The 25,681-nt window shown below is 39.1% G+C and overlaps 2 protein-coding genes across 2 annotated transcripts; both read right to left on the reverse strand.

The window, feature by feature from the left end:
* Positions 1-1,344: 1,344 nt before the first annotated feature.
* On the reverse strand, positions 1,345-7,225 carry fkbp6 (FKBP prolyl isomerase 6). The gene is made up of 8 exons (XM_079572439.1): positions 7,121-7,225; positions 4,717-4,834; positions 4,188-4,277; positions 3,914-4,116; positions 3,725-3,844; positions 3,355-3,552; positions 1,521-1,630; positions 1,345-1,450 (listed from the first exon to the last, which is right to left on the reverse strand). The coding sequence occupies exons 1-8, from the start codon at positions 7,190-7,192 to the stop codon at positions 1,369-1,371; spliced, it is 993 nt and encodes a 330-aa protein (XP_079428565.1). The 5' UTR covers positions 7,193-7,225; the 3' UTR covers positions 1,345-1,368.
* Positions 7,226-7,791: 566 nt separating this feature from the next.
* On the reverse strand, positions 7,792-16,553 carry tmem244 (transmembrane protein 244; the record flags this gene model as incomplete). Its single annotated transcript, XM_079572292.1, has 6 exons — positions 7,792-7,889; positions 8,907-8,951; positions 9,613-9,738; positions 11,112-11,188; positions 11,267-11,352; positions 16,461-16,553. The coding sequence occupies 6 exons, from the start codon at positions 16,551-16,553 to the stop codon at positions 7,792-7,794; spliced, it is 525 nt and encodes a 174-aa protein (XP_079428418.1).
* Between the last annotated feature and the right edge of the window lie 9,128 nt (positions 16,554-25,681).

Here is a 25,681-nt window from a genome sequence, read left to right on the forward strand (position 1 = left end):
TAACACGTGTACATTTTTATCTTATTTATTTAATGTTATTTATTGACAATTCATTTTAACCGCAATCAAACTTTTAGTGAATTAACCTGTTTCATGTCAGACATTTCGGCTTATGAACCCCTGGACTATTGTAATGTAAATATACATGTGTAAACAGCTGAACTGCTTTGTTTGAGTAAAAATGAAACTTATGTTTTGTTGATTCTGCACTTCCTGTAGCTGCGATCACTGCACTTCAAGCTGCTGCTACTGCACGAAATACTTATACTCACACTGTACTGTATATTCCAGTTACAATTAAAGGGGGGGTTTTATGCAAAATTGACTTTTTCAAGCTTTACATCATGTTATTATGTCATTCCCTCATTAAAAACATGCCTTAAGTGTTGCCTTGGCACATTCACGTATTTTTGAGTAATTTGTGAAAACTCTGATGGCGGCCATTTTAGGGATAGGTTTGCCTGAGTCCTCCTAGGAACGCCCCCACCTCCTGGAGACACCTCCGAGCTTTCGTCACCAGCCGAGTAACCAACCACTGCTCCTCAGCAGAACCCCCTCCCCACTGATGCCACAGACAGCGTGTGGAGGGGGCGTGTCGGAAAGGCTCAGAGGTTCTTAAAGAGACAGAGGCCTATTTCAAGACATTCACTACAGCCAGTTTGAGAGAGCAATTTTATACAAGGCAGTTATTCTAATTTACAGCATTTACAGACCAACAGAAGGTTTGGTCATCATTGTAGTGTGATATAGACTGGTGCTATGTGATTGAAAAAAGCATAATACCCCCTCTTTAAGTAAAGCACACTGTGGCCTTTATTTTGTCAAGATTTCAGTCTCCAGTGGTCGACAATTACAATTAAAAAAATGGCGAATGAAGAGGCTTGATTACATTAACAACCAATAGAAATCAATATATCAGAATCTTTTTTCTCTCCAACATATTTCTAAATTCTTCACATGGCACAAAACTTTTAAACATTACCAAATTTGATAAACCTTAGTTTATTCCTTTCATTCATTTCACAATATAAAAATTGGTTCATCAACTGATAGAAATCTTAAGGGTTTATCTTGCGACCTAAAAAACTTTATAGCATCTTAATACCATTGTACAAAACCTTTAACATGGAAAGAAATTGGTCGTAATACCGATTGAAATATCTTGCTGAAATTAACATATATTTACAGCCAAACAAAAACCACAACATTAACTTATTTGCAAAACAAAAAATCTAAAAACTAAAGACAAATGAGAAAACTGTCATTGCGCCTCAAGTCTCCTCCATGTTCCCATCTGAAATGTACAGAGGCATTATTAATTTAATAAGTACACATTTACATTTTGCAGTTTCTGACCCGTTTAATCGCTCAGATGTTGGTGGTTGAATGGAAATGTTTGAACATCTTGGAGCACATGTCTTTTTGTTTATCGAGATTTTCTTTATAAGACCTATGAACGAAACAGATCAATTAACTTCTGTCGGAAGAGATTTTCCATATTTGCGTCGTCGTGATCTTACATCGCCACTTTCCTCAGGAGGTTGTTGATGTCGCTGTCGAAAGGCTTCCTGCCCTGGGCCAATAGGAGGCACTTCTGAGCGCTTTCATACTCCTGCAGCTCCACATAGGCCTACCACGAAACACAACTACTTCAACACAGAGCAGGGAAATATACAGTAGATATGGCAATAAGATTTGTGAAGGGTAAAAGTGATGATGACGGTATATAAAATGGGTATGGACACCTCAAACACTCAAACAAAAATGTCTTTATTATCAGTTACCAAACATGTGTCCGACCATAAAAATAATAAGGTTTAATGGCAAATCCAAGCTTACTGCAGTGGTTAAAAGAAATTGCAGGTGTAAGAGGACCAAAACATAAAGACAGGAAAAGCACTTCTTTAAACCTTTAACCCCCACCGTTACCGAGTGCATTTTCCCAGTTCAGCTTTCCCCAAATCTAAAAGCTTCTCGACTGGAGTTTACAGACTATTTTCACTATGTTTACAGCGGTGTATTTGTTGCTTTTCATCACTCTTTTGTCATGTTTTCGTCACTTTTGTCTCTCCTTTGTCGTTCTTTTATGGCTCTTTTGCAGCTCTCATGCGGCTCTCTTGTGGCTCTTGTGTCACTCTCCTGTCTCTCTCTTGTCTCTCACTTGTGGCTCTCTTGTGGCTCTCTTGTCTCTGTCTTTTCTCTCTATTGTCTCTCTCTTGTCTCCATCTTGTCTCTCTCTTGTCTCTCTCTTGTATCTCTCTTGTGGCTCTCTTGTCTCTCTCTTGTGGCTCTCTTTGTCTCTCTCTTGTGGCTCTCTTGTGGCTCTCTTGTCTCTCTCTTGTGGCTCTCTTGTGGCTCTCTTGTGGCTCTCTTGTCTCTGTCTTGTCTCTCTCCTGTCTCTCTCCGGTCTCTCTCTTGTGGCTCTCGTGTCTCTCTCTCGTGGCTCTCTTGTCTATCTCCTGTCTCTCTCTTGTCTATCTCCTGTCTCTCTCTTGTCTCTCTCTTGTCTCTCTCTTGTCTCTCTCTTGTCTCTCTCTTGTGGCTCTCTTTGTCTCTCTCTTGTGGCTCTCTTGTCTCTCTCTTGTCTCTCTCCTGTCTCTCTCCTGTCTCTCCCTTGTCTCTCTCTTGTGGCTCTCTTGTGGCTCTCTTGTCTCTGTCTTGTCTCTTTCCTGTCTCTCTCTTGTGGCTCTCTTGTCTCTCTCTTGTCTCTCTCCTGTCTCTCCCTTGTCTCGCTCTTGTGGCTCTCTTGTCTCTGTCTTGTCTCTCTCCTGTCTCTCCCTTGTCTCTCTCTTGTGGCTCTCTTGTCTCTGTCTTGTCTCTCTCCTGTCTCTCTCTTGTGGCTCTCTTGTCTCTCTCTTGTGGCTCTCTTGTGGCTCTCTTGTGGCTCTCTTGTGGCTCTCTTGTCTCTCTCATGTCTCTCTCCTGTCTCTCTCCTGTGGCTCTCTTGTCTCTGTCTTGTCTCTCTCATGTGGCTCTCCTGTCTCTCTCTTGTGGCTCTCTTGTCTCTGTCTTGTCTCTGTCTTGTCTCTCTCCTGTCTCTCTCTTGTGGCTCTCTTGTCTCTCTCTTGTGGCTCTCCTGTCTCTCTCTTGTCTCTCTCTCTTGTGGCTTTTCTCTTTTCAGTCATGTGTTTCTTGTTTACCGTGTCATCGTTGGTTTCCCGGCACGTTTTTGTCACTCTTTTGTTGCTTTTTTGTTGCATATTCATCCTTGTTTTTGTCACTACAGCATATTTACACTTTTTTTCCAAGTAGCTTTAAGATTTAGGTAATGCCAAACTGGACAAAATAAGCTCGGTTCAGGTGGGAGTTGAGAGGCTAAATGATTTCCGACAGCTCAGAGGGGCATTTCCTCACCTGTCCACAGCGGAACAGAGCCTTGGTGTTGGCGTGGTCGATCTCTAGCGCCTTGTTTCCGTACTTCAAGGCCTTCTTTGGACTCTCAAGACGCAGCTCAGTGAGAGACAGGTTCAGGTACACAGGAAGCAGCGCCGTTTTAAGGGTCTCTTTCTCCGCGCTACAGTCGGCTTCCCTGTTTTCCAGAAGCTCCATAGCCTAATAAAAGCACATGTTTATTATGTATTTGAGTTAGAGATATTCTGAATGACAGTTAAGTTTTGCACCACAGACAGATAACTTAACTTGCAATAATAAACATATAACAAAAGTTGCCACCTCAAACGTTGCTGTATTATGACTTACAGTAGATTTTTCTGCACTTATTTACCTGTTTGTAACGATCTTTAGCGTTGTAATATCGGCTCTGCTTAAAGCAACGATTGCCAAAGCCCCGCAGTGTATCGACGACTTCTAAAAACGTTGACAGGGGAGAAGTGTTCTGTTCCTCCTAAGTAAAACGAAGCGACATCAGTATGTTTTCAATAATAATATGCCTTTGCTTTGTAACTCTGCTTACTGGGCTCAACGTGAGAAAATCATCCACTTGTCCAGAGTCGAGATAATCCAGGATGTGGACCTCATAGAGGACCTCAGCGTGTGGCGGGATGAAGGGAGGGCAGCCCATGTCCCCGTAGGCGTACTGAGGCTGCAGCAAGAAGCGCGAAAACTCTCCCTTCTTCATCGTCAACAAGCCCAGCTCTAAGCCTGCCAGGGTCACATCTGCAGCAAGAGGGTGTAGCCAAATCGGGGCTTACTCTCGCACAGGAAGCTTACAGAAAGTGATGCCTTACCTCTCCCTAGTTTCATAATTCGAGGGTACTTGACATTCAGCGTGGTTTCAAAAGGCTGGTCAGAATACTCCAGAAAACCGGAGTAATGCACTGTGGACGAAACGATAGATTATGTGTAAAAATACATAAAAACCTAAAAAAAAAAAACACCCTTTATCTCAAATTTAGTGTGAGAAGATTAATAAAAGATACAGATATAAACTGAAAAAGAATTGCAGCCTTTACTTTGCTTTTCAATCACTTAAGTGTAAATTGTCAGCTGGGTTTGGAGCTATTTGAATAGCTTAAATTGAAAGAATGCAGTGTTTTTTGGTAGTAGTCTTTTTAAATTTGCTTTATTTTATCAAGCAAAACATTACGAACACATTCCTTAATTACAATGTAGGCCTGAAAGTGATTAAAGTGCACTTAAAGTTTGTTCAGGAAATTCTTTGAGCAATATGAAATGATTTATACATTGAAACCTTTTGAAACAGTGTGAAAAAGATACAACAGATATAATAAGGATGTGGCACCGTCAATAACATACTTATGACTGAAGCATTCTCTGGCACTGGGGGGCCTTCCCCGGGCTGGACCACTTCTTTCAGGATCCCGCCGTCATCAAAAATGTCATTCATCTTAAGACGCAGCTGCCCAAATGGGCTCTGTCAGAAGAGACACAGCTATGTCAGCAACAACCCAGACACACAATTATCCAACAGACAGATGAACTAAATATAAGTAGTTAAAGTAAAGTAGAAAGTCAATTGTACTATATGCTCAATATTCTATACTGATCCCAACACTACAGAACAGAAATGTAGTATTTATTATGTACATTGACAAGAGCTACTTGTACTAAAATGACTTGAGTTTAGTCCTTACAATATTGAGCCAAATGTTTGCTGATTCTGTGCATCTAAAATGTGAGTAATCGAGATTATATAGAATTGTAGAAAAGGTTTGGCGAGCTTCCTAGAAAGGGATGCAGAGCTACAGGTTAGAGATCCCTGGTGGTCTATTGCCTATATAATAATTTCATTGTTATGGTTATGAAACTTTTAACAGAATGTCAATTAGAGTAAAATTTTGTCATTTAGTTTTATGCTGTACTAATACAGATCAAGACCATTCTTAAGTGTTCATGAAAGGTAGGTATGTGGAGATTTCTAAAATGGAGTTGCCATTTTCGTCCCCAATATCTGTGACCGGGTTTTGCCCTGATCATTTTTAGAGCGGGACAGCAAATGGCCTTTTTGGCTGAAATTAGACGGCCTACGGGATAATTGTCTTCAGTCTCGTGCAGAAATGGAGAGAATCGGTCTTCATTTACTCCCGCAGCAGCAAATTCAAAATTAAATTTTTAACTTCAATATGCAATTTAATAAACACCTGTGGACACTGTGGAGAAGGAGGTGGACATGAAGAGGGTCTTGTTGTCGTTTGCTGCTCAAAGTTTTGTGATCTTTCAAACTCCCCCATATTTTTTGTCACTCCTGCTAATGCACGTGTGGAAGAGATAAACCTTAGTGCCAACACCATTCAGCTACTCAGCTCCACTTTCTGTCCACTATCATTAGTTTTGTTTACTCTGCACTGACACAAGTGAAAATAGCCTAATTAAACCAAACTCCAATGTTTAAATGAACTAAAGGAGCTAAAATATAAAATTATGCTTTAACACGTGCAACCAATGGAAATATGTTAAATCAATGTTTACTGAAATGTTGATGAAAGAATCTTGAATATTTAAAAACTATAATTTATCTTTTGAGGTCACACTGACCTCCATTCGTTTCAATGGAAGGGGCGGGACTAAAGACAGATGCTGATTTTGACTAGAAACCGCTGAAACTCTTCATACTGAACACATACACACACATTTCATTGTATATTGTAGGGGGATACTGCATCTTTCCACTTAAACTATTTACTTGCCTTTCTATTGATACCTAGGAAAGGTCTATTTTTTTTTGTAAAATAGCAAAATATCAATACCATTGCAACTATACGTAGTTTTGATACAAGACTCATCAATTAATGTAATAGATTTGTTATTTAGTAGTGGCACAACACAGACTAGAGCAGGGGTGCCCATTCAGTCTCACTGGCAAATATAAATGCAGTTCACTTTTTGGCCACCATAGTCAAATTGGGGGCGCTGTTTCACTCCTTTCGCAAAGTTAAGGAAACCCTGTTCTGGTGTCTTGGTATTTGTCAGTCATAGAGCGTTGAAGCATCAACTTCCCAACTTTTTCCAAATTTTATTGCAAAGGTCATTGACATCTATGACTTATGAAAGAATTTATGTTGAACTGACACTTTCAAATTGGTCTACTATGGCGTTTTCTTTGACTTAAAGAAATGAATGAGGTAAAGTCACTGTAGGTAGTGCAGGTTACAGGTGGTGTTGTTGCACTATATTGCTACAATAATTGATTGTGTTCTACTAAAACTTGGCTTTTGTAGCATATTATTTGCATAGATAGAATTAAATGCGAATGTATACCAAAAAAAGAAAATAAAGTAACCATTATTATTTGCAGTTATATGTGTCTCACGCTGACATCGCCGTGATTGGCCCTGATTAGGCACTTTTTCATTTGTCCCTCGGAGAAAAAAAGTTTGGGCACCCCTGGACTAGAGCATAAGAAAAAACATAACAAATTGACATCCATGCTGTTTTACACCGCACTTACCACAAGAGGGCAGCAAAGTAACAGGTAAACAGACGCTTATTTACAAGATGAAAAACTTGCAAATTAGTTTAACAGTTAATAAAAAATGGTAGTTTATGAAGGAAATATCCAAATGATTAATTTTGAAATCTGTTCATAAACCAGCAATGATCGAGCGGACACTGTATTTATGACGTATGCTGGCACGTGCTGCTCTTTTCTCATGTAAATGTTGTTAGCATCACATGCTAACTCTTTAGCTTGCGCACTCACCGCAGGGTTCCTCAGCCGCTCCTCATTCTGTATTAACCTGCGGATACTGGACACTAATCCATTCCCAGACATGTCCGATACTGGGTCAATACACGAGTACAGCAAGAAAAAAACACACTTAAAGAAGGATAAATAATTGCGATCAAGTTGACGCACTGACAGCGTGAAAATCAGGCTAATTGACGACCACGTGACATTGACAGCCAATGAAAATCAAGCGTGGTAGCCTAAAATGGGAAGGGGAAAAACGAAGGGAATTTGTTTTTTATTTTTATAACAGTCATGTGCTTTGACTGTAAGAACAGGATCACTCACACACTCTTAAGTTTTGCTCGTTGCTCATGAATTTATTGAGACTACATTTCTGACAACAAAAATCTAATCACCTAAAAAGACAATTTGAAAACGTTTTGAAAAATAAACTATTACAAAAATAAACTAGCATGCTACAATGTGATCAGTAAAGGCCTACATCAAATATCGACACACGAGAGAACAATAAAGAATTCAAACAGCAGTGAAATGTACATAATGTTTATATAAAAATACCTCGGATAATGCAAAATAACAACAATGTCTCACAATATTGACACTGTAAATTTATAAACTACAAAAGATCTGACCCTGAGATAAACCTGTGATTCATTCATAAACTTTAAAGTTCATCTCTATCAGAAGTTCTGCAGCTCCTCGGGATAAACAAAGTTACTCTTGAAGAGTCTGTAGGCTAAAAGCTGCCCTCCGAAGATCATCATCACCAGCCCGGAGCCTACAAGAGCACAAACAAAAACAAACACACAAATTTACCAAACATTATATTGTATATGGTATTAAAGTGATAGTCTGGAAGTCGAAATATTTTACAAATTTTATGAAATGTGCACAATCGACTACCTGGTCTTGCATTTTGATGTAAAGTAAGTCAAAATATTTATATATATATACTCAGGGGCGGACTGGGACTGAAAAACAGCCCTGGACTCTGACTAGCCTGGCCCAAATTAGCGTAATTGTGACTTCCACAAATACATATTTTAACCTCTTACATTACATAACATTAACATTAACGAGTGCATTTTCCCCAGTTCGGCTTCTGATTATTATTTTTTTGACTGGTATCATCAGCAAAAAGAACGAGAAAGGTGGTCGTAGAAACAGAAGCAAAATCATTAAAATCATCATAAATAATAATGGTCCCAAAATTGAACCTTGTGGTACACCATACTCCACGGAATTCCTTTTAGATTCATGTTTTTTTAAATACTTTTTTATATCCTTTTTTCTTTTTTCTTCTCACGTTTTTGTAGTTTTTTTTCCGTGTTTTTCTCATGTTTTTGTTGACTTTTCATCCTCTTTTTCTCGCTATGTTGATGCTTTTTTTTTTAGCTTTCAGATTTGGGTAAAGCTCGGTTGAGGCGGGACTGGTGGCCCTAGAGCCAGTGGCCCTTCTGTGCTCTTCCAGAATGGACATATGGCCAGTCCACCCCTGTATATACTTTATAAAGTCCCTCCTTCCCAGATCTCAGCAACAAATCAGAGTCTAGTATCCTCCCGTATCGACCAATGAGACGAGCCTTTCCTGTGAACCAGCCTGTCAGGTCCAATCAGGAGGGAGGGGGAGGAGCTTTATCGTTCACTTTTGAGAATTCTGTTCCCGCTCTCCTCATTTTGCAAACTAGGAAGTGTTTTCTGGTAAAAGTTCAAACGTCTCCGCACTTTGCAGACTTACAGACTATCACTTTAATTGTGTTAGAACATAACGAGGAGAACAGCGGTTAAATGTTACCCAAGGCTATCCACCAGTGCTCTGCAGATGGGAAATCTGACATCACTGCAAAACAAGAACAGAAAATATGAAACATCTGATCTCTTAACCCCTTAACTCCCACCTGAACCGAGCACTGTTTCCCCAGCTTTGATGAAAAAATGCGAATAATTTGACGAAAAAGTGACAAAAAAATTGACAAAAAATTGACAAAAATTTGAGAAAAATTTGACGAAAAATGGAGAAAAAATTGACAAAAAACTGATAAGAATTTGATGAAAAAATGGGAATAATTTGACGAAAAAGTGACAAAAAATGGACCAAAAAAAATATGAAAATTTGACGAAAAAGTGACAAAAAAGTCACGAAAATTTGACAAAAATGAGACGACTGCCCAACAAAAAAAGTGCTGAAAAAAAAATCTGATAATGTGAGGAAAAAGATCAATTTAGTTTTGTAGGTCTTCGCTTTCAAATGAGGTGCTACACTGGCCTACAGGATTTGGGTAAAGCTGAACTGGAGAAAATGCACTCGGTTCAGGCGGGAGTCAAGAGGTTAATACCACGCAGCCCCAGACAGGTTGCATTCTTAAGTTGGTGCGTAATAAACCACCTACATAATACGCTGTGTGGCCCTCTATCCCATTATGTAACAACCGGGCTCCCAATCCCATCAGCATTTCCGCTCCATTGATCTTCTTGAGTGTTTGGCTCCTCGACTTACTTACCTGCTACAGTCATGGCGACGTGCAGCAGCGTGACAGTGATGGCATAGTCCCAAACCCACTCTTCGACAATCCAGGCGAACACCAAGCCGCCGAGGAAATAGGTCACTTCTGTGGAGATGACGCCGACTGCACAACAACAGAATGCACGTTGTATATGTCGGTCAATATAGGGGTCATTTTGTGATGAATTTGTACAATATGGTGATTTGATTTGATATGATTTTAATACAGCCTGTTTTGCGCATGATTTAGCTGAATTAAAAGCCAAGGTGACTGACAGGGCGAGGCAAAACAGAACAGGCGTAACAGATTGTGAATTTGAAAAAGCACAGATGACCCAAATATGTTTCCCTCGTTAGTCATGCTGGAAGTTGACGCTACAGCGGCTAAACAGGAAGCGGCATTAACAGCATAGTGACATTATTCATTACTCGGACACTGACTCACTGGTTCCGTCTGCTTCAGGTGGAGCTTGGGCTACTCTGTGTGTCTTTATATTGTGATTTAATCATAGTTTAGGTCTGGTATAAATCTGTTTTTTTGGATCTGGTGGTACTGGGGAAACCAAATGTTTTCTTAGGCGATACTTGATCTGAAAAGTTTGAGAGCTACACACATTCAATCCGCTGAGAGAGGAGAGATGCAACACTTTTTAATGTAAGACAGACAGACAGACAGACAGACAGACAGACAGACAGACAGACAGACAGACAGACAGACAGAGATAGATAGATAGATAGATAGATAGATAGATAGATAGATAGATAGATAGATAGATAGATAGATAGATAGATAGATAGATAGATAGATAGATAGATAGATAGATAGATAGATAGATAGATAGATAGATAGATAGATAGATAGATGGTGTGTGACTGTGGGGTAAGATTACGGGTTAAAAAGTTAAATGTTTAAATACTTTGGGTGTCATTTACCAGTTGCAGCACAGTCATTTGTGCATCACGTACTTTGAGGCACTTATACTCTAAAGCAGGGGTTCCCAGTCTTTTTTGTCTTTTGTACCTCGTTCGAGGATCTTGCCAATATTATTGTGTAATTGTCCAATTTAACTACGATTTTTCAGTATTTAATAGTGTGTTGTCTTCAAAATGAACTCTCATAAGCAAATATTTTACTGAAAAACATAATTAATTCTAATCACTTTCTTTTTGAATCTGAAACAATTTCAAGTAGCCCTTCCAAGTTCGGGAAACACTGCTCTAATGGACATCATTTCAAATGTTAAAACGGGTGCCACATAAAGATACACATTTTATGTTTTTACCGTTGACTTGCCATTTAGCAGCTGTCTTGATAAATGACCCCATACATTTACAATATTCTCGCGTTTCCATCTTAATTATGCACTAACTAAGCAACAATATTAGCTACATCTATTTCTAATTCAAAACTTTTTTAAATGATGCCACCAAAGGCAATTGTTCAAGGCAAACAACCGAGTCAACATCAGAGACACATCAGTGTTTCTTTTTGCTCACCCAGGTATTTTGGGTTCTGCCATGACGGTAGTGTTGTGTAGTCAAAAGGAGCCAACAAGCTGTTGATCTCATGAACCCTGGAAACACAATTATCACAGCGCTTCATCCTAATTCACAGATAATTGGATAAACCGCGTGATGGTTTGCGTTCATACCTGAGCAGTCCGATGCACAGGCTGACAGCGATGTAGTACAAAGAGTAGAAACACACCATGCACATCAACAGATTCTGCAAGACAACCTGAAGCACAAAAGAGAAACAGATAAACAACTTCAGAGAGTAATAATTCCCCGCAGATGTGAGCCGCGAGTCCCGCTGAGTTTAAAACAACGGGAGGTCTGACGTTCAAACGCGGCGGAAAAGGAAAACTCATACTTTTTTTTTTACAGCTTGTGTTCTAAACTTTAGATCGTCATTAAGGAAATATCCACTCTGCAGCTCAACCGGTGTGCAAAAAGACACAGAAAGTTATGGTATGTCTTAAAGGGGGGGTATAATGCAAAATGGACTTTTTCAAGCTTTACATCATGTTATTATGTCATTCCCTCATTAAAAACATGCCTGAAGTGTTGCCTTGGCACATTCACGTATTTTTGAGTCATCTGTAAAAACTCTGATGGCGGCCATTTTAGGGATAGGTTTGCCTGAGTCCTCCTAGGAACGCCCCCACCTCCTGGAGACGCCTCCGAGCTTTCGTCACCAGCCGAGTAACCAACCACTGCTCCTCAGCAGAACCCCCTCCCCACTGATGCCACAGACAGCGTGTGGAGGGGGCGTGTCGGAAAGGCTCAGAGGTTCTTAAAGAGACAGAGGCCTATTTCAAGACATTCACTACAGCCATTTTGAGAGAGCAATTTTATACAAGGCAGTTATTCTAATTTACTGCATTTACAGACCAACAGAAGGTTTCGTCATCATTGTAGTGTGATATAGACTGGTGCTATGTGATTGAAAAAAGCATAATACCCCCTCTTTACACTAACACAAGTTATCTCCTGACAAGCAAAGCCGTATAATTTGGGGAAACAGGCACTTCTGCTCGGAGGCTTAGTCCAACTTCTAATTACTCCACGGAAGAGAGGTAGATTTCTATCTCACCGCAGCTATGGAGACTTAAATACTGCAGCTAAGTATAGGGTTTGGCTCATAGTGTTCATATCAAGACAGAAAAGTGGTATATTGTTGATAGCCTGTGTATGGATGGTCTAGTTTTGAGCACCATTCAAAAGAGAGTAAGTTTTTGGCCTTCAGTTTTAGAGTCCATCTTCCTTTTGTTATGTTTTCTTGTTGGAATGAAAGTATAAGATGCTCCACTGTGACCACTCCGTACTTTGTCCACGCAATAAAACTTCACTCTTACGTTTATATTTCAAATCCTCCTCGTCCCTGGGCTCAGAGAACATGCTGCTTCCACTCCATCTTTCTTTTTTTCCTCCCTGACCCAGATAAGTGACAGTAACTACAGTAAGTGCAGACAGCAGTGCTTTACAGTGACAGACGGGAGGAGAAGGGAGGGTTTTTTTCGGATCACCGCTGATGGAGGGAGCGCAGGTTCGGTTAATTACAGTAATGACGGCCCCGTTGCTGTCAGCTGTCCGGCATAAGCTTTTATGTGAACGCTGAGTCGCCGGTAATCAGATTAGTTACACCTGCACTATGTACGTACCATCAAAATGTGATGTCATAGGGGATCATTAAGGACAAGGCTGGTGCTGTGTATAAACTGCACAGTGTGGAGCGACCATGTGCAGTACTCTGTTGGGTATTTGTCCAGTGGGTGCAGTTCAGCCTCTTGCGCTATCTCGCCTTGATCTTTGTTTACTGAAGTGGAATAGCAAGGAAGTGCGCCTGCTTTAAAGCTGGAAAAAACAAACCTCTCTGCTGCTGAAATGTGAGGATTGTTCGAATATTTATGAGGCTACTTTACTGGCCCTGAAATCGTTTTAAGATTCTTTCCAGTTTTCAGTTTTGTGGCTGGAAAGATAAACATTGATGCAGCAAAACCAGTGTAAGATATGGGAAGACTTAAAGTGATAGTCTGGAAGTTTAAATGTTTTAGACATTTTATAAAATGTGCAAAGCGACCACCTGGTCTTGGATTTTGATGTAAAGTATCTCCTTCCTGGATCTCAGCGACTAATGAGAGTCAAGCATCCTCCCGCGTTGACCAATGAGACGAGCTTTTCCTGTGAACCAGCATAGATACAGACGGGATCTCGTCATAGAAGGGGGCGTGGCTTCGCCGAGGGGGAAAATAGAATCTTTTGGGAAACACATTTTTTCTCTCTTTTTAGCCATTTTCTGGTGGAATAGGAACTTTTTAATCACATACAAATAAAGTCAAGTGTAAATATGGCCCATATGGATATTTTCTCACAGCAGATTGTTCTGTAGAAGTGAAAAAACGGCAGTTGTAGCTAGCGCTAGCTAACTGTTATCATTAGCCCGATTAGCATTCTCAGTTTTTTTTATGTATTCATGGGCTGTTGAACCACTTTGCTCCTCTCCATGTCTTTGTATTTTTATTTAGTAGAAAACTATATTCATAATTCAGCATTTGTTAAAGTAGTTTTTGAATAATTAGAGAAAGTTTGTATCTTTCTCCAAATTGTTTTCCCCCTTAACTGTTTTCAAACATGACCATAAAAGGGCGATTCCAGAGATGCCGCCTGTATCAATGTCAGGGCCAATCAGGAGGGGAGTGGGAGGAGCTTGATCGTCTACATTCCTGCTCTCCTCATTTTGCAAACTACGAAGGGCTTTCTGGTTATAAAGGGGAGGAATCTTCACTCTGTCGCTCATCACTTTGCAAACTTACAGACACTCACTTTAAAAGGTGCATTATGCAACTTTTCATGTGGAAAAAAAAAGTTGATATTTGTGTGTATTTGACCTTGTGGTGATGCAGTGGCTGTATGAGTGGTCAGCATGGCGCCTTTACTTTCCATCACGGTGGTTTCTAAGTCGCTCCACGATCAATTGTTTGGAAGGTTTTCACTGCTCTCACCGGGAAACCTACAAAACAGTTGATCCTGGAGCGTTGTAGAGACCACTGTGATGGAAAGTAAAGGCGCCATGCTGACCACTCATACAGCCACTGCATCACCACAAGGTCAAATACACACAAATGTTAATAATGTACCTTTAAAATCTACACGTACAGCTCTTTTTGCACACTTTCACAGAACCGGATGTTGGTTGTACAGCCGAGTTGAGTAAATGAGTATGTTTTTTTAGCCTGGCTAACACCAGACTAAAATCACAAGTGATATTTAGTCTGGGGACCACCAATTCATTTTCTCGTAGGAGAGATGTGGTTTACGATCGTCCATACTCGTTTATTGGGCGATACGAAAAAAAAAAAAAAGTCTATCATGCGTCTGCAAGTAGCCACAGCCAATCGTATCATCGTATGAGATGACGTATGCCGTACCCGCTGTAAACTTTTGAGCTAAATTATTTAGAACAAGGTCTAAAGCTTGATCGAAAAATAGCATTGCGTCTGCTGCTTCATGTTGGATCCGTAAATAAACTTTTTTTTTAAATCCGTAAATAAACTACAAGCTTTCGAATAGCGCGTCATCGTCTTGCCGTCCCTCCTCGCTCTGTGATTGGTTCCCAAATCCACCGGAAAATTGGGCCATGGTCTCCAGGCTGTTGTGCAGTTCGAAATAATTCGAGCGCACACAGCAGCATGGTGTTAGCCAGGTTAATGTTTTTTACTAATATGTTCACAATTGCAACATGTCAACTGGTCAAGGGTTTAAGTTTGATTAAAACGTTTCAGCTACAATCAGATCGCCATCATCAGTTGGAAATGTCAGACTGGCATTATCTGTACCTGCTGTCCACACCTGTGTTGCCAGATAAGACGGTATCCAGTTGAGTCTGTTAAACAATCATTGGAAAAGCAAGGGCTTGGTTAAACCCCAAACTAAAACAAAAAAGAGGGACTGCTTTAAAAGTCTAATGATTTCCCCTCGCAGAGCCGACCCCACACTCACAGCGAGTCCTTCTTTGGCAGATGGGTAATTTATAGAGGCCAATGTTTATTTCAGTCTTGTCCGCCGCTGGGAACCACTGGAGTCTATTCCGAGCTGCCTCCAGACCGTGGATGTATCAGCGCTAATGCTAATACAGTCAGAGACGAGTAAACACCTTCTCCAGAGCATTGCTTTGTTTGCCTTGTGCAGATTAGCCAATGACCTAAAGTGGACAGAAATCTCTGCCTGACAAATAATTTACTGTAGCTGGCTTTGCATTTAACTGCAATACAGGATAATAACTGGAAACTTTGAAGAAGGAAATGACAGTGCATATGATGTGTAGTTGTTCTGAATGGATTTCTTTATGGATTAAAATAACAACTCAGCATCATGTCTGGCTGCTGCATCTCATCATAGAGAAAGAGCAGTCTATACTTTCTTAATTCTGCATTAAATACCCTTTTCCAGCTAAGTTCTTCATATATCATTTACTTATTTCTTCAAAAATGAGTCTGGTTGACTTGAAGACTTTAAGCACAACAGTCTCACAAAGGTAACAAAATACACCAAGTCATATGGCTGAAACTAGATAATAATTAGGATACTTTTACATACAACCTGGAAGAACTATAGTAAGTCCACACCTGTACTTTGGCTGCTTTTTTTTTTTGTTATGGGTCCCTACTGCAGAAAACCCAGCGCAGGCATTGATTTAGGGAACACATACAAATAATAAGTCGACTTTTGTGCAGTGTTAATTTCATCGCCTAAAATATTTAGTCTTAATTTTAGTCAAAGTGTTATTTTTGACGACTAAAATTGGACTAGAACTAAATTAAAAGTTTCTCATGAGACTAAAACTATGACTAAAATGTCCAGATGTTTTAGTCGACTAAAATAAGACTAAATAAAAATGAAAGGGAGAGACTAAAATCATCCAAACTTCTACTGAGCGTCTGAAAGAGCCTCAGATCATTTAAATTCACTCCCAAAGGATCAGCTCTGAGCTTTGTTCATGTGGAGCAGCTCCATGAAGCAGAGGAACAAGATTAAATATGATTATAATGAATATTATCAATGCAAAGTCCACTAAATTCGTTTTAAATTTAGTCGACTAAATTTATTTACAATTTTAGTCGACTAAAACTAGACTAAAATCGAATTACATTTTCGTCAAAAGACTAAGACTAAAACTAAATTAAAATATGTTGTCAAAATTAACACTGCTTTTGTGCATAGTTGTTAGATGTCAAAGGGCACACATAGAATACACACAATGCCATAGTGTCTAAACTCGTGCTACGACCATCTCAAAACCTCTATACGCACTATCGTTGCTATGCTCGACTACCAGGTGCTTACCCAGGTGTCACTGGGTGTGGGCTTGAGAGTCACAGGTCCATGGCGTTTTATGAGAGTGACTCCACAGCACCGGCAGCAGTAGTCCAACAACATGAAGGGCCGCTGGAGAGGAAGAGCCGGCAGCGCGGGCTACATGTCTGGGTTTGAACGAGGCGGATAGCATGTTGTGAGTGCAGCGTGGAGGACGCTGCAGGAGGGAGCGGGGATTAGGAGAAAGGGGATTACGACTAAGAAGTCTAGGTAAGCCCCTGAAACGGATCAGGGCGGTTTGCAGGTGAAGCCTAGGCAGAATATACACTACGCACAAAAGAAGGATCTGAAATATGAGGTTCTGTAGCTTAATAGAAAATCGAAATGCAATAATATAATATAAGCACAATCGTACACATTCCAGAACATGGTTATAGAGGCTCAAATTCAGAGTTAGCAGGCTTTACACAGAAGAAGATGGAGATGGATTATTGTGTTGTTTGCAAAGTATATGAATTACTTAAACAAGTTTTTTTTTAAATTAATTGTCACCTTGCTAAATGCACCTTTTTTTTTTGTCTTTTTACTTACCCTCCTTCCTTCTTTTGAAAGCAGATTTCCACCCAGACTGGATTCTTATGAGCTTCTGTCTGAGAAAGACAAATAATGTGTTATGTGTTGCAGATTGCATTGTTTTTTTGTGTAAAAAATAACATAAACTTGGTAGTGGGTTTGTATATTTACTTGGAGAAATGTAATTCATGTCTCAATGCTCATTAGCACTGTTGGAAATAACAACAAATACTGTACAAGAATGAAAATAAAAACCTGTGCACAGAACAATTGATGATTCCAAAATGTCATGGCCAAAATATTTTCTCCTATTTTAGTGTTTGAGAAAATCCCAGGGGTATAATTTAATAAACATTTCAGTTTGTATGTGCATTTGGAAATCATAGAAATGGAAAATATAACCAAGTTGTAGCTTATCACCACATATTACAAAGATCAGAGGTGCATCAGTGCTAAGGTTTAACCGCTTAACTCCCGCCTGAACCGAGAGGATCTTTTTCCTCACATCATCAGATTTTTTTCCATCATTTTTTTTGTTGGATATTCAACTCATTTTTGTCACATTTTTGTCATTTTTTTGTTATTTTTCATCAATTTTTTGTCAATTTCTTGTGACATTTTTGTGACATTTTTGCCACTTTTTCATAAATTTTTCGTCACTTTTTTGTCAATGTTTTCTCACTTTTTTGTCACATTTCCATCATTGTTTTCGTCTCAGTTTTCTTGCTATTTTCACAGCTTTTTTCCAGAAGCTTTTGGACTGGGGTAAAGCCAAACTGGAGAAAATGTGCTCGGTTCAGGTGGGAGTTAAGGGGTTAAAATAAGTCAATAATGATGATACAAACATATCATACAAGATCTTACTGCATTAGATCTTTTAATGTGTATTCTAATTAACTCAATACTATATTATATCGATTATATTATATTGTCAAGAAAACTACCCTTCTCTATGCACTTTTATTTTTTGTTGTTACTTATAAATTACACATTTTCATTGTCTACTACATTACTGTAATTCAGCTTGAACAACAACAAAAACATTTGACGACCACTAGATGGTAGCAAAGTAGAACAGCCACGTCAGTCCAGTAAAGCACACCATGTAATATGCAAGACAACCCATTACCATCCCTTTACAGTGATTCCTGACAATGCCAGTACAGCATAGCCTTAAATGAAAGCTTTTGACAAAAATGATAGCAGGCAACATTCAAAAGCGTCAGAAAAACTATTAAAAAGTGGAAAGAGAACATGTAAGTATAGCTGTGAGGTGATCCAAGTCAGGGGTGAGGGTCCAGTATGACGACAGTTCAACATCACTTACAATAACAGCTAAAAATAGGGAGAAAAAAAACTACTATCTAAGTCGTCAGAGCTTGCGTAAATGTGGAAAAAGAGCGGAGGGATGGTCTTTTCATGCTTGTGTGTGTGCGATGGGGGGGTTCTACTCGGCTGCCAAGGTAACCTGCATCACTGTAACCATAGCGATGGAGGAAGTGGGATGCTGGGGAGTGGGGGGGGGGTTCATCCGAAGTGTTCAACCTTTGTGCGTTTGCAGCTCAGAAATGTCGTCAGAAATGACTTTAAGGGGACATTTTAACAAGACATGCACAGAGTGAGAACAGTATGACTGATTAGTCGCACTGTGAGGGATGGTTTCCTGTTTTTTGCTTTTCAAGGGAAGCCACTGTATATTCATCGCCATCCTCTGCTTGTTTTTCTCTCACGCAAAATAAATTCTTGTTCTCTCCCGCTATGGTGTAGGTAGGGCTGTGCAATTAATCGAAATTCGATTACGATTTCGATTACAACAGTAAACGATAACAAAATTAGCATAATCGCAAAAAATCGATTATATATTTTTTTTTTTTCAAATTATTATTATTATTATTTTTTTTCACTTTTTTTTTTCACTTTTTTTTTCTAATTTTTAATTCTTGGATATTTGTCTTTTTCTGCTGGATATTTGTCTTTTTCTGCTGGATTTTTGTCATTTTTTTGATGGATTTTTGTCACTTTTTTGATGGATTTTTGTCACTTTTTTGATGGATTTTTGTCATTTTTTTGATGGATTTTTGTCACTTTTTTGCTGGATTTTTGTCACTTTTTTGATGGATTTTTGTCTTTTTTCTGCTGGATTTTTGTCACTTTTTTGCTGGATTTTTGTCACTTTTTTGCTGGATTTTTGTCACTTTTTTGCTGGATTTTTGTCACTTTTTTTGCTGGATTTATGTCTTTTTTGGTTGAATTTCGGTCACATTTTTTGCTGGATTTTAGTCACTTTTTTGCTGGATTTTTGTCACTTTTTTGCTGGATTTTTGTCATTTTTTTGATGGATTTTTGTCACTTTTTTGATAGATTTTTGTCACTTTTTTGATGGATTTTTGTCTTTTTTCTGCTGGATTTTTGTCACTTTTTTGCTGGATTTTTGTCACTTTTTTGCTGGATTTTTGTCATTTTTTGCTGGATTTTTGTCACTTTTTTTGCTGGATTTTTGTCACTTTTTTGCTGGATTTTTGTCTTTTTTGGTTGAATTTCGGTCACATTTTTTGCTGGATTTTTGTCACTTTTTTGCTGGATTTTTGTCACTTTTTTGATGGATTTTTGTCACTTTTTTGATGGATTTTTTTAAAGGCAACAAATAATCGTTTGAATAATCGTGATTTCAATTATGACAAAAATAATCGTGATTATTATTTTTTCAATAATCGAGCAGCCCTAAGTGTAGGGCTGCGTGGCAAAAATAAAATGCCAATTGTTTTCTTTACTACAATTTTGAATCATATTTCCACCCTTATCCTCACCTTTCTGTTCAGGAGTCAACTCTCAAAAACAACTCGCCTTCACTATACCTTTAGAGCCATTGTTTCAACGTCATCATGAAAACTTTTCCATTTGAAAACACCACCTGGAAGCACATTATGCACAACAACATGCTGCACCAATACATATTCATTTATGTGCAGAATCTACCATATTGTATGCATATATTCATCCTGAAGCCGACGTCTTTTTCCCCTCATATAATCAGATAAAGTGCAACATTATCTGCTTATATATTACACTAAGATGTGAAGAATATGAAAAATTGCATTTGGTAAAAAAAAAAAAAGAAGAAAAAAAAGAGAGATAATCCTCAAGAGTGCTTTTTCATATCTGGGGAGTGATTACAGCACAGGGTTGACTTTCAAACAAACTGTTCCCCCTCCACAAAGAAGACAGAGGCAGATAAATGAATGTACTAATGCAATCCACTGCTCTGGCTCATGTCTGCGCTCGTTTTATTTTTCTAATCAGCTCGTACGCCGGGGTATGCCAAGGTACGCCCGAGAACACGGTGGGAGCGTCGACCTATGTCAGCGTGGAGCTTGCAGCGCGCACAGGCTATAATTAGTGCTGTACTGATGCTGACCGCTCGTAAGTAGTCAGTCATCATGTACAATTACGTTTTACACAAATACAACGGCAACAGTTATTTGCAAGAAACATGGTTGCAACTGTAGAGTAAAAAATAATTGCTGAATTTAGCAGTTTATTTAAGCAATATGCAAATGTGTCTGCCCCCATTTAAAAACAGTCTCACTTTGCATAAGCCCAGCACAACTCAATTCAAGCAATGCCAAATTGTGCTATTCAACGTAGGAAAATCCAGCTTAAGGACTGAATGGAAGAAATTGGCATTGAAAAAGTGCAAAACTTGCCCATATTTATTTTTTATTGTTGCGATGAATGACTGAAGCCTAAGCAGGAACTTAAAGGGACCATACAGAGTTGAAAAATGGTAAAATTATCTATTTTCCTCCCCCTAAATGTCCCAACAATGTCGTGAGGTGTAGAATGAGCCCAGACCTGTTCACCACAACTGCCTCTAAAATCCTGCACTTTCACTCAAAAAGGTGTCACTTCGGGTCCGAATTGCCGTCATGCACGAGCTTAAAGGGATGTTTCAGGATTTTTGAAACAGGGCCTCATTTCCTAGTTATCCAGAGTGTTGCATTTATATGGTTAGTCTGGCGTTATAAGTGATATAAGTGATTTTCAATGCAGGCTAGCTGATACCGTAGAAATGTGCTAGCATTGCACTAGCCTAGCGCCACAAAACACTTCAAATATAAGAACTGTTTGAATTACAGAAAAAATATCTCCAGAAATCAGCAACACTCTGGGAAACTAGGAAATGAGGCCAAAAATTAGGTAAAAAATCCTGAAACATCCCTTTAATATAGAAGGTGCAGTTACTCATATGACCTGAGGTGGCAGTAGTGAGTATAACATGGCTAACTTGCATCTAGCCCCTTTAAAGTGCATATGACAGGTTTTAATGCTTTGGAAAGATGACTTATTTAGATGGATAACGGCTGTTTGAGTGATAATTATACATTTTTATAAGTTTAGCAGAAAAGTTCTTTTTTAATTTGAACGTTTACGCTACTGTAATGTTCCAGAGAATAAAATTAAATCGCACTATTCCTGTGGGTCAAGGCTACGACAGAGAAAGCACGACTTTACAGCTTGACCCAGTATGATAAATAGCAATTTAATTTTATTCTTTAACAGTTGGCATGGCAACAGTTGAAAATAGTTTGTCCTCAATCTATGTCACTTCCTGTCAGTGTCCAATAAGGAAGTGAAACTATAAACGTCACAAAAATGGTCACACATAAGAAAGCTATAGGTGAAATGTTTAGCAAAATCTTCATTGTGCTAACTATGTTTAAAGGAATAGTCCACCGTTTTTACATACTGAGATATGTTCTTACCTTAGCTTTGACGAGTTCTTTAGGACCTGTCTGATCTTCCCCCGTGCCTTCAGTCACGTAAACACAGTGCAGACGGCGTTAGCATTTAGCCTCTCCCCCTCTCCTCTATAGCTCCAAAACAGGTCAAGATAGAAGCTACCAAGCTCTTCCACGTTTTCCCTATTCAAATATGGTTACGTGAAGTGTTCCACTACAAAGTATAATTACACAAAATTAAACAATGTGGATTTTCTAAGCGGATAAAAGGGGGGACTATATTACCAGGAGTAGTTCGAAATTCGCGCAGTAATCTTCACTTTACTGTGCGGATGCCAAACTACTCCTGGTATTATTACGCCTTACAATATAGTTCTCCCTTTTATCCGCTTAGAAAATCCACATTGTTTAATTTTGTGTAATTATATTTTGTAGTGTAACACTTCATGTAACCATATTTAAATAGGGAAAACGTGGAAGAGCTTGGTAGCTTCTATCTTAACCTGTTTTGGAGCTATAGAGGAGAGAGGGAGAGGCTAAATGCTAACGCCGTCTGCGCTGTGTTTACGTGATTGAAGGCACGAGTGAAGACCAGACAGGTCCTAAAGAACTCGTCAAAGCTAAGGTAAGAACATATCTCAGTATGTAAAAACGGGGGCCTATTCCTTTAAGGCCTATTAACCACTTACACCAGCACACGTGTTCCTGGATACTTTTCATAAAGGGTATGGCCATGACGTTGCAGCAAAAGCCAAATGAGTGTCATCTTTGAGAAATTCCTTATTCGTTGTCACAAGGTACTCTGCACACTTTGCATAAAAAATGTTTGACCCAAGGGTCTAAATTGAAAAATAAATGATAATACATTTTAAGTCCAAACTGGGTGACTAAACCAGAAAATCACCATCTTAAAAGTACAACTAAGGCAAAAATGAAATGATATGACCGTGAGTACCACCTGTGGAGGCCAAAGCACCACAGTTTGAGAACCGCTGCTCTATATCTATATCTATGGAGACTATTATAAGATATACTGTAGACTTTTAGCTCTTTTTTATGTTTCATCTTCTTGCCGCCGTCTGCGCTGTCAAGGTCTTTAAACAGAGTGTAATGTATGTGACCATGAACGGCAAAACTCCACAGCTTTTCTTTATGAGAATTAAAAGTCATACAGGCAACAAAAAAATAAGTGTGAGGCAGAGGTTTTGAATAAAATGTTTAACAATGGCCTTTACTGCATATCAAACCACTCTTTCAAAAACGATCCTCTGACTCTTTGCCTTTTGGCCTCAGGTAAAGGCTCTGCTTTCCATAACTTAATTACTTTCCCCTGTTAATTATTCAGCCACACAAGCCCACAGCTGCTTGCAATAAATATCAGCAAAAAAAAAAATAAAAATCTTTGAGAACCCCCGAAATCCCGTGTAGGCTTGTAAACAACAACGGTGTACAATGCAGGGCTTTGTTTGTGGCCTCCTCTGCTTCTCTCCCACACTCTCCTTGCAAAACAACCGGAGCGTTTCGGTTTCTGTCATAAATGGAATGTAACAGGGACTTTATTAAAGGTCCTATATCATGCAAAATCGACTTTTTGGAGCTTTTAGCCATGTTGGTATGCTATTTCAAACACATCCCCTGAGCGTCTGAACAGATCAGTCATGTTTGCGCTGCAGCTGTGAAGATGGAGCTCGTTATAACCTACTCTGGACACACCTGTTCTTCATCCTACCAAGCGATAACGTCACGGAGAAAAAGAAGCGCGTTTGGCTACGTGGACAGGAGTATATAGAGTCTATGATTCAACCTTCCTAAAGAAGAGGCCACTCCCGTCAGAAGTTGTTTTTTTCTCCGGGATTCAGCGACTATCACCAAAATAGTGTTTTTCTGTGACTGTCACTGATGGATGTTTGGTGAACCTTCACCAGAATCAAAGTGGATTAACTTTTATAACCAACGCAAGTCCCATAATGTAAACAGCGATGGACCAGAGCGGTGAGTCAATCCAAACGCGGGTTAGCTTGTGTGTTAGCATATTAGCATGTGTGTTAGCCATTTATGAAGCTGTGTTGCAGATGTCAACTCCTTATAACTGCATTGTGAAGTCACTTCACTTATTGCTGTTTATTTATATTACGGTAAAGTATGTGCGGAGAGAGGGGGCGGAGTTAACTGGATCGAAGCGTTGTGTCGTCCGGGTTTGAAAAATACCTCCAGAAAACACTTATATTTATCACAAAAATGAGTGCTCAATAGCGGTAGAGGTACAATCATTCATATAAATGCCTATACTTAACTTTGGAATGGCTAAAATAGCATGATACAGATCCTTTAAAGCCACGCTGTGGAACATTGCAGTGTCACAGGAGGAACCGAACTGCAGTAAAGCGTAATAACAAACACTCGAAACAAAAAAGGAAATATTTTATCTCATGTCATGCAGCCCCTACCGTGTAAGGCTTTAAGAGTCAAGAGTGTACTACAGTCGGGGCGGACTGGCCATATGTCCATTCTGGAAGAGCACAGAAGGGCCACTGCTCTCTTAATTTTCTCCTAAACCTCCTTTACCCAAATCTAAAAGCTTAAAAGTGAAGCATTGAAATAGCGACGAAAACGACGGTGGAAAGCAACAAAAATGTAACAAAAAACGTGACAAAAACATGACGACATAGCAATGAAAAAAGCGATGGAAAAAGAGTCAAAAAAAAAAGTGACAAAATCACGCCAAAAAGCCACAAAAAAGTAATGAAAACGCAACAAAAAACAACGTAACATGTGACAAAAATGCAGCGATCACTTTTGTAGGCTTAGCTTTCAAATTAAGCGCTACACCGTTGCTTTCCATTAGAGGAGCTTTTAGATTTGGGCAAAGCTGAACTCGAGAAAAGGCACTCGGTTAAGATGGGAGGTAAGAGGTTAAAATATGTCTTTGTGGAAGTGCTGCATCTACACTCACTTGGGCCCGGCTGGTCAGAGTCCAGGGCTGTTATTCAGTCCCAGTCCGCCCCCGACTACAGTGGCCAGATGTGTCCCATGAGAGAGCCTTGATTGGGTCAAACTGTTATTTTTGCTTTGTAGGAGCAGCCATGAGGTGCTAATTGGAGTTTAGGTTGGGGTTGAGGCAGTGTTGATTTTGTCGACTATAATATTTAGTCTTAATTTTAGTCAAAGTGATATTTTTGACGACTAAAATTGGACTAAAACTAAATTAAATGTTTGTCATGAGACTAAAACTGTGGCTAAAATGTCCAGATATTTTAGTCAACTAAAATAAGACAAACTTCTATTGACCGTCTGAAAGAGCCTCATATCATTTAAATTCACTGCCAAATGATCAGCTCTGAGCTTTATTCATGTGGGAGAAGCTCCATTAAGTCGAGGACCTTGATTAAATATGATTATAATGAATATTATAAATGCAAAGTCGACTAAATTAGTCTTCATTTTAGTCGACTAAATTGACATGCAATTTAGTCGACTAAAACTAACTAAGACTAAGACTAAAATTGAAAAGTTTTTTTTGACTAAATCACGACTAAAATTAAATTACATTTTAATCAAAAGACTAAGACTCAAACTAAAATAAAATACGTTGTCAAAATTAACACTGGGTTGAGGTTACTTGGTCAGGTTTGGAGGCTTGACATGGCAGCGCTGGAAAAACTCAGTGTTTCCGAATAGCCCTGAATCCTCTCTGCTGTAGCACTATGAAGAACAAAAAGTATAAACTAATCAGAGAAAATATACGTTCTTCTTTGTTGTGTTACTTACATACACTGTAAAATATATATTATCATTTAGATCCAAATCTGTGTTTCATGTTGCTGAACCTAAAAATATTCAGAATGTAAATACAGGAAATACCAACATCTGCAACACTGATTTTGGGCGGACACAAAACTGCAGTTCTTCTGAAGTGCCGGAACTGCTTCAAATGATCCT

The sequence above is a fragment of the Gobius niger genome (genome assembly GCF_951799975.1).
Source record: "Gobius niger genome assembly, chromosome: 15".
Classification (NCBI taxonomy): Eukaryota; Metazoa; Chordata; class Actinopteri; order Gobiiformes; family Gobiidae; genus Gobius; species Gobius niger.

Bases quoted from the DNA above. Each gene is read 5' to 3' on its own strand.
- fkbp6 (XM_079572439.1), bottom strand. From the start codon at position 7,192: ATGTCTGGGAATGGATTAGTGTCCAGTATCCGCAGGTTAATACAGAAT. The intron at 4,835-7,120 runs GTGAGTGCGCAA...CTCTTCTGACAG, and splicing joins AGCGGCTGAGGAACCCTGCG to AGCCCATTTGGGCAGCTGCG. The intron at 3,845-3,913 runs GTAAGCAGAGTT...CGTTTTACTTAG, and splicing joins ATTTTCTCACGTTGAGCCCA to GAGGAACAGAACACTTCTCC.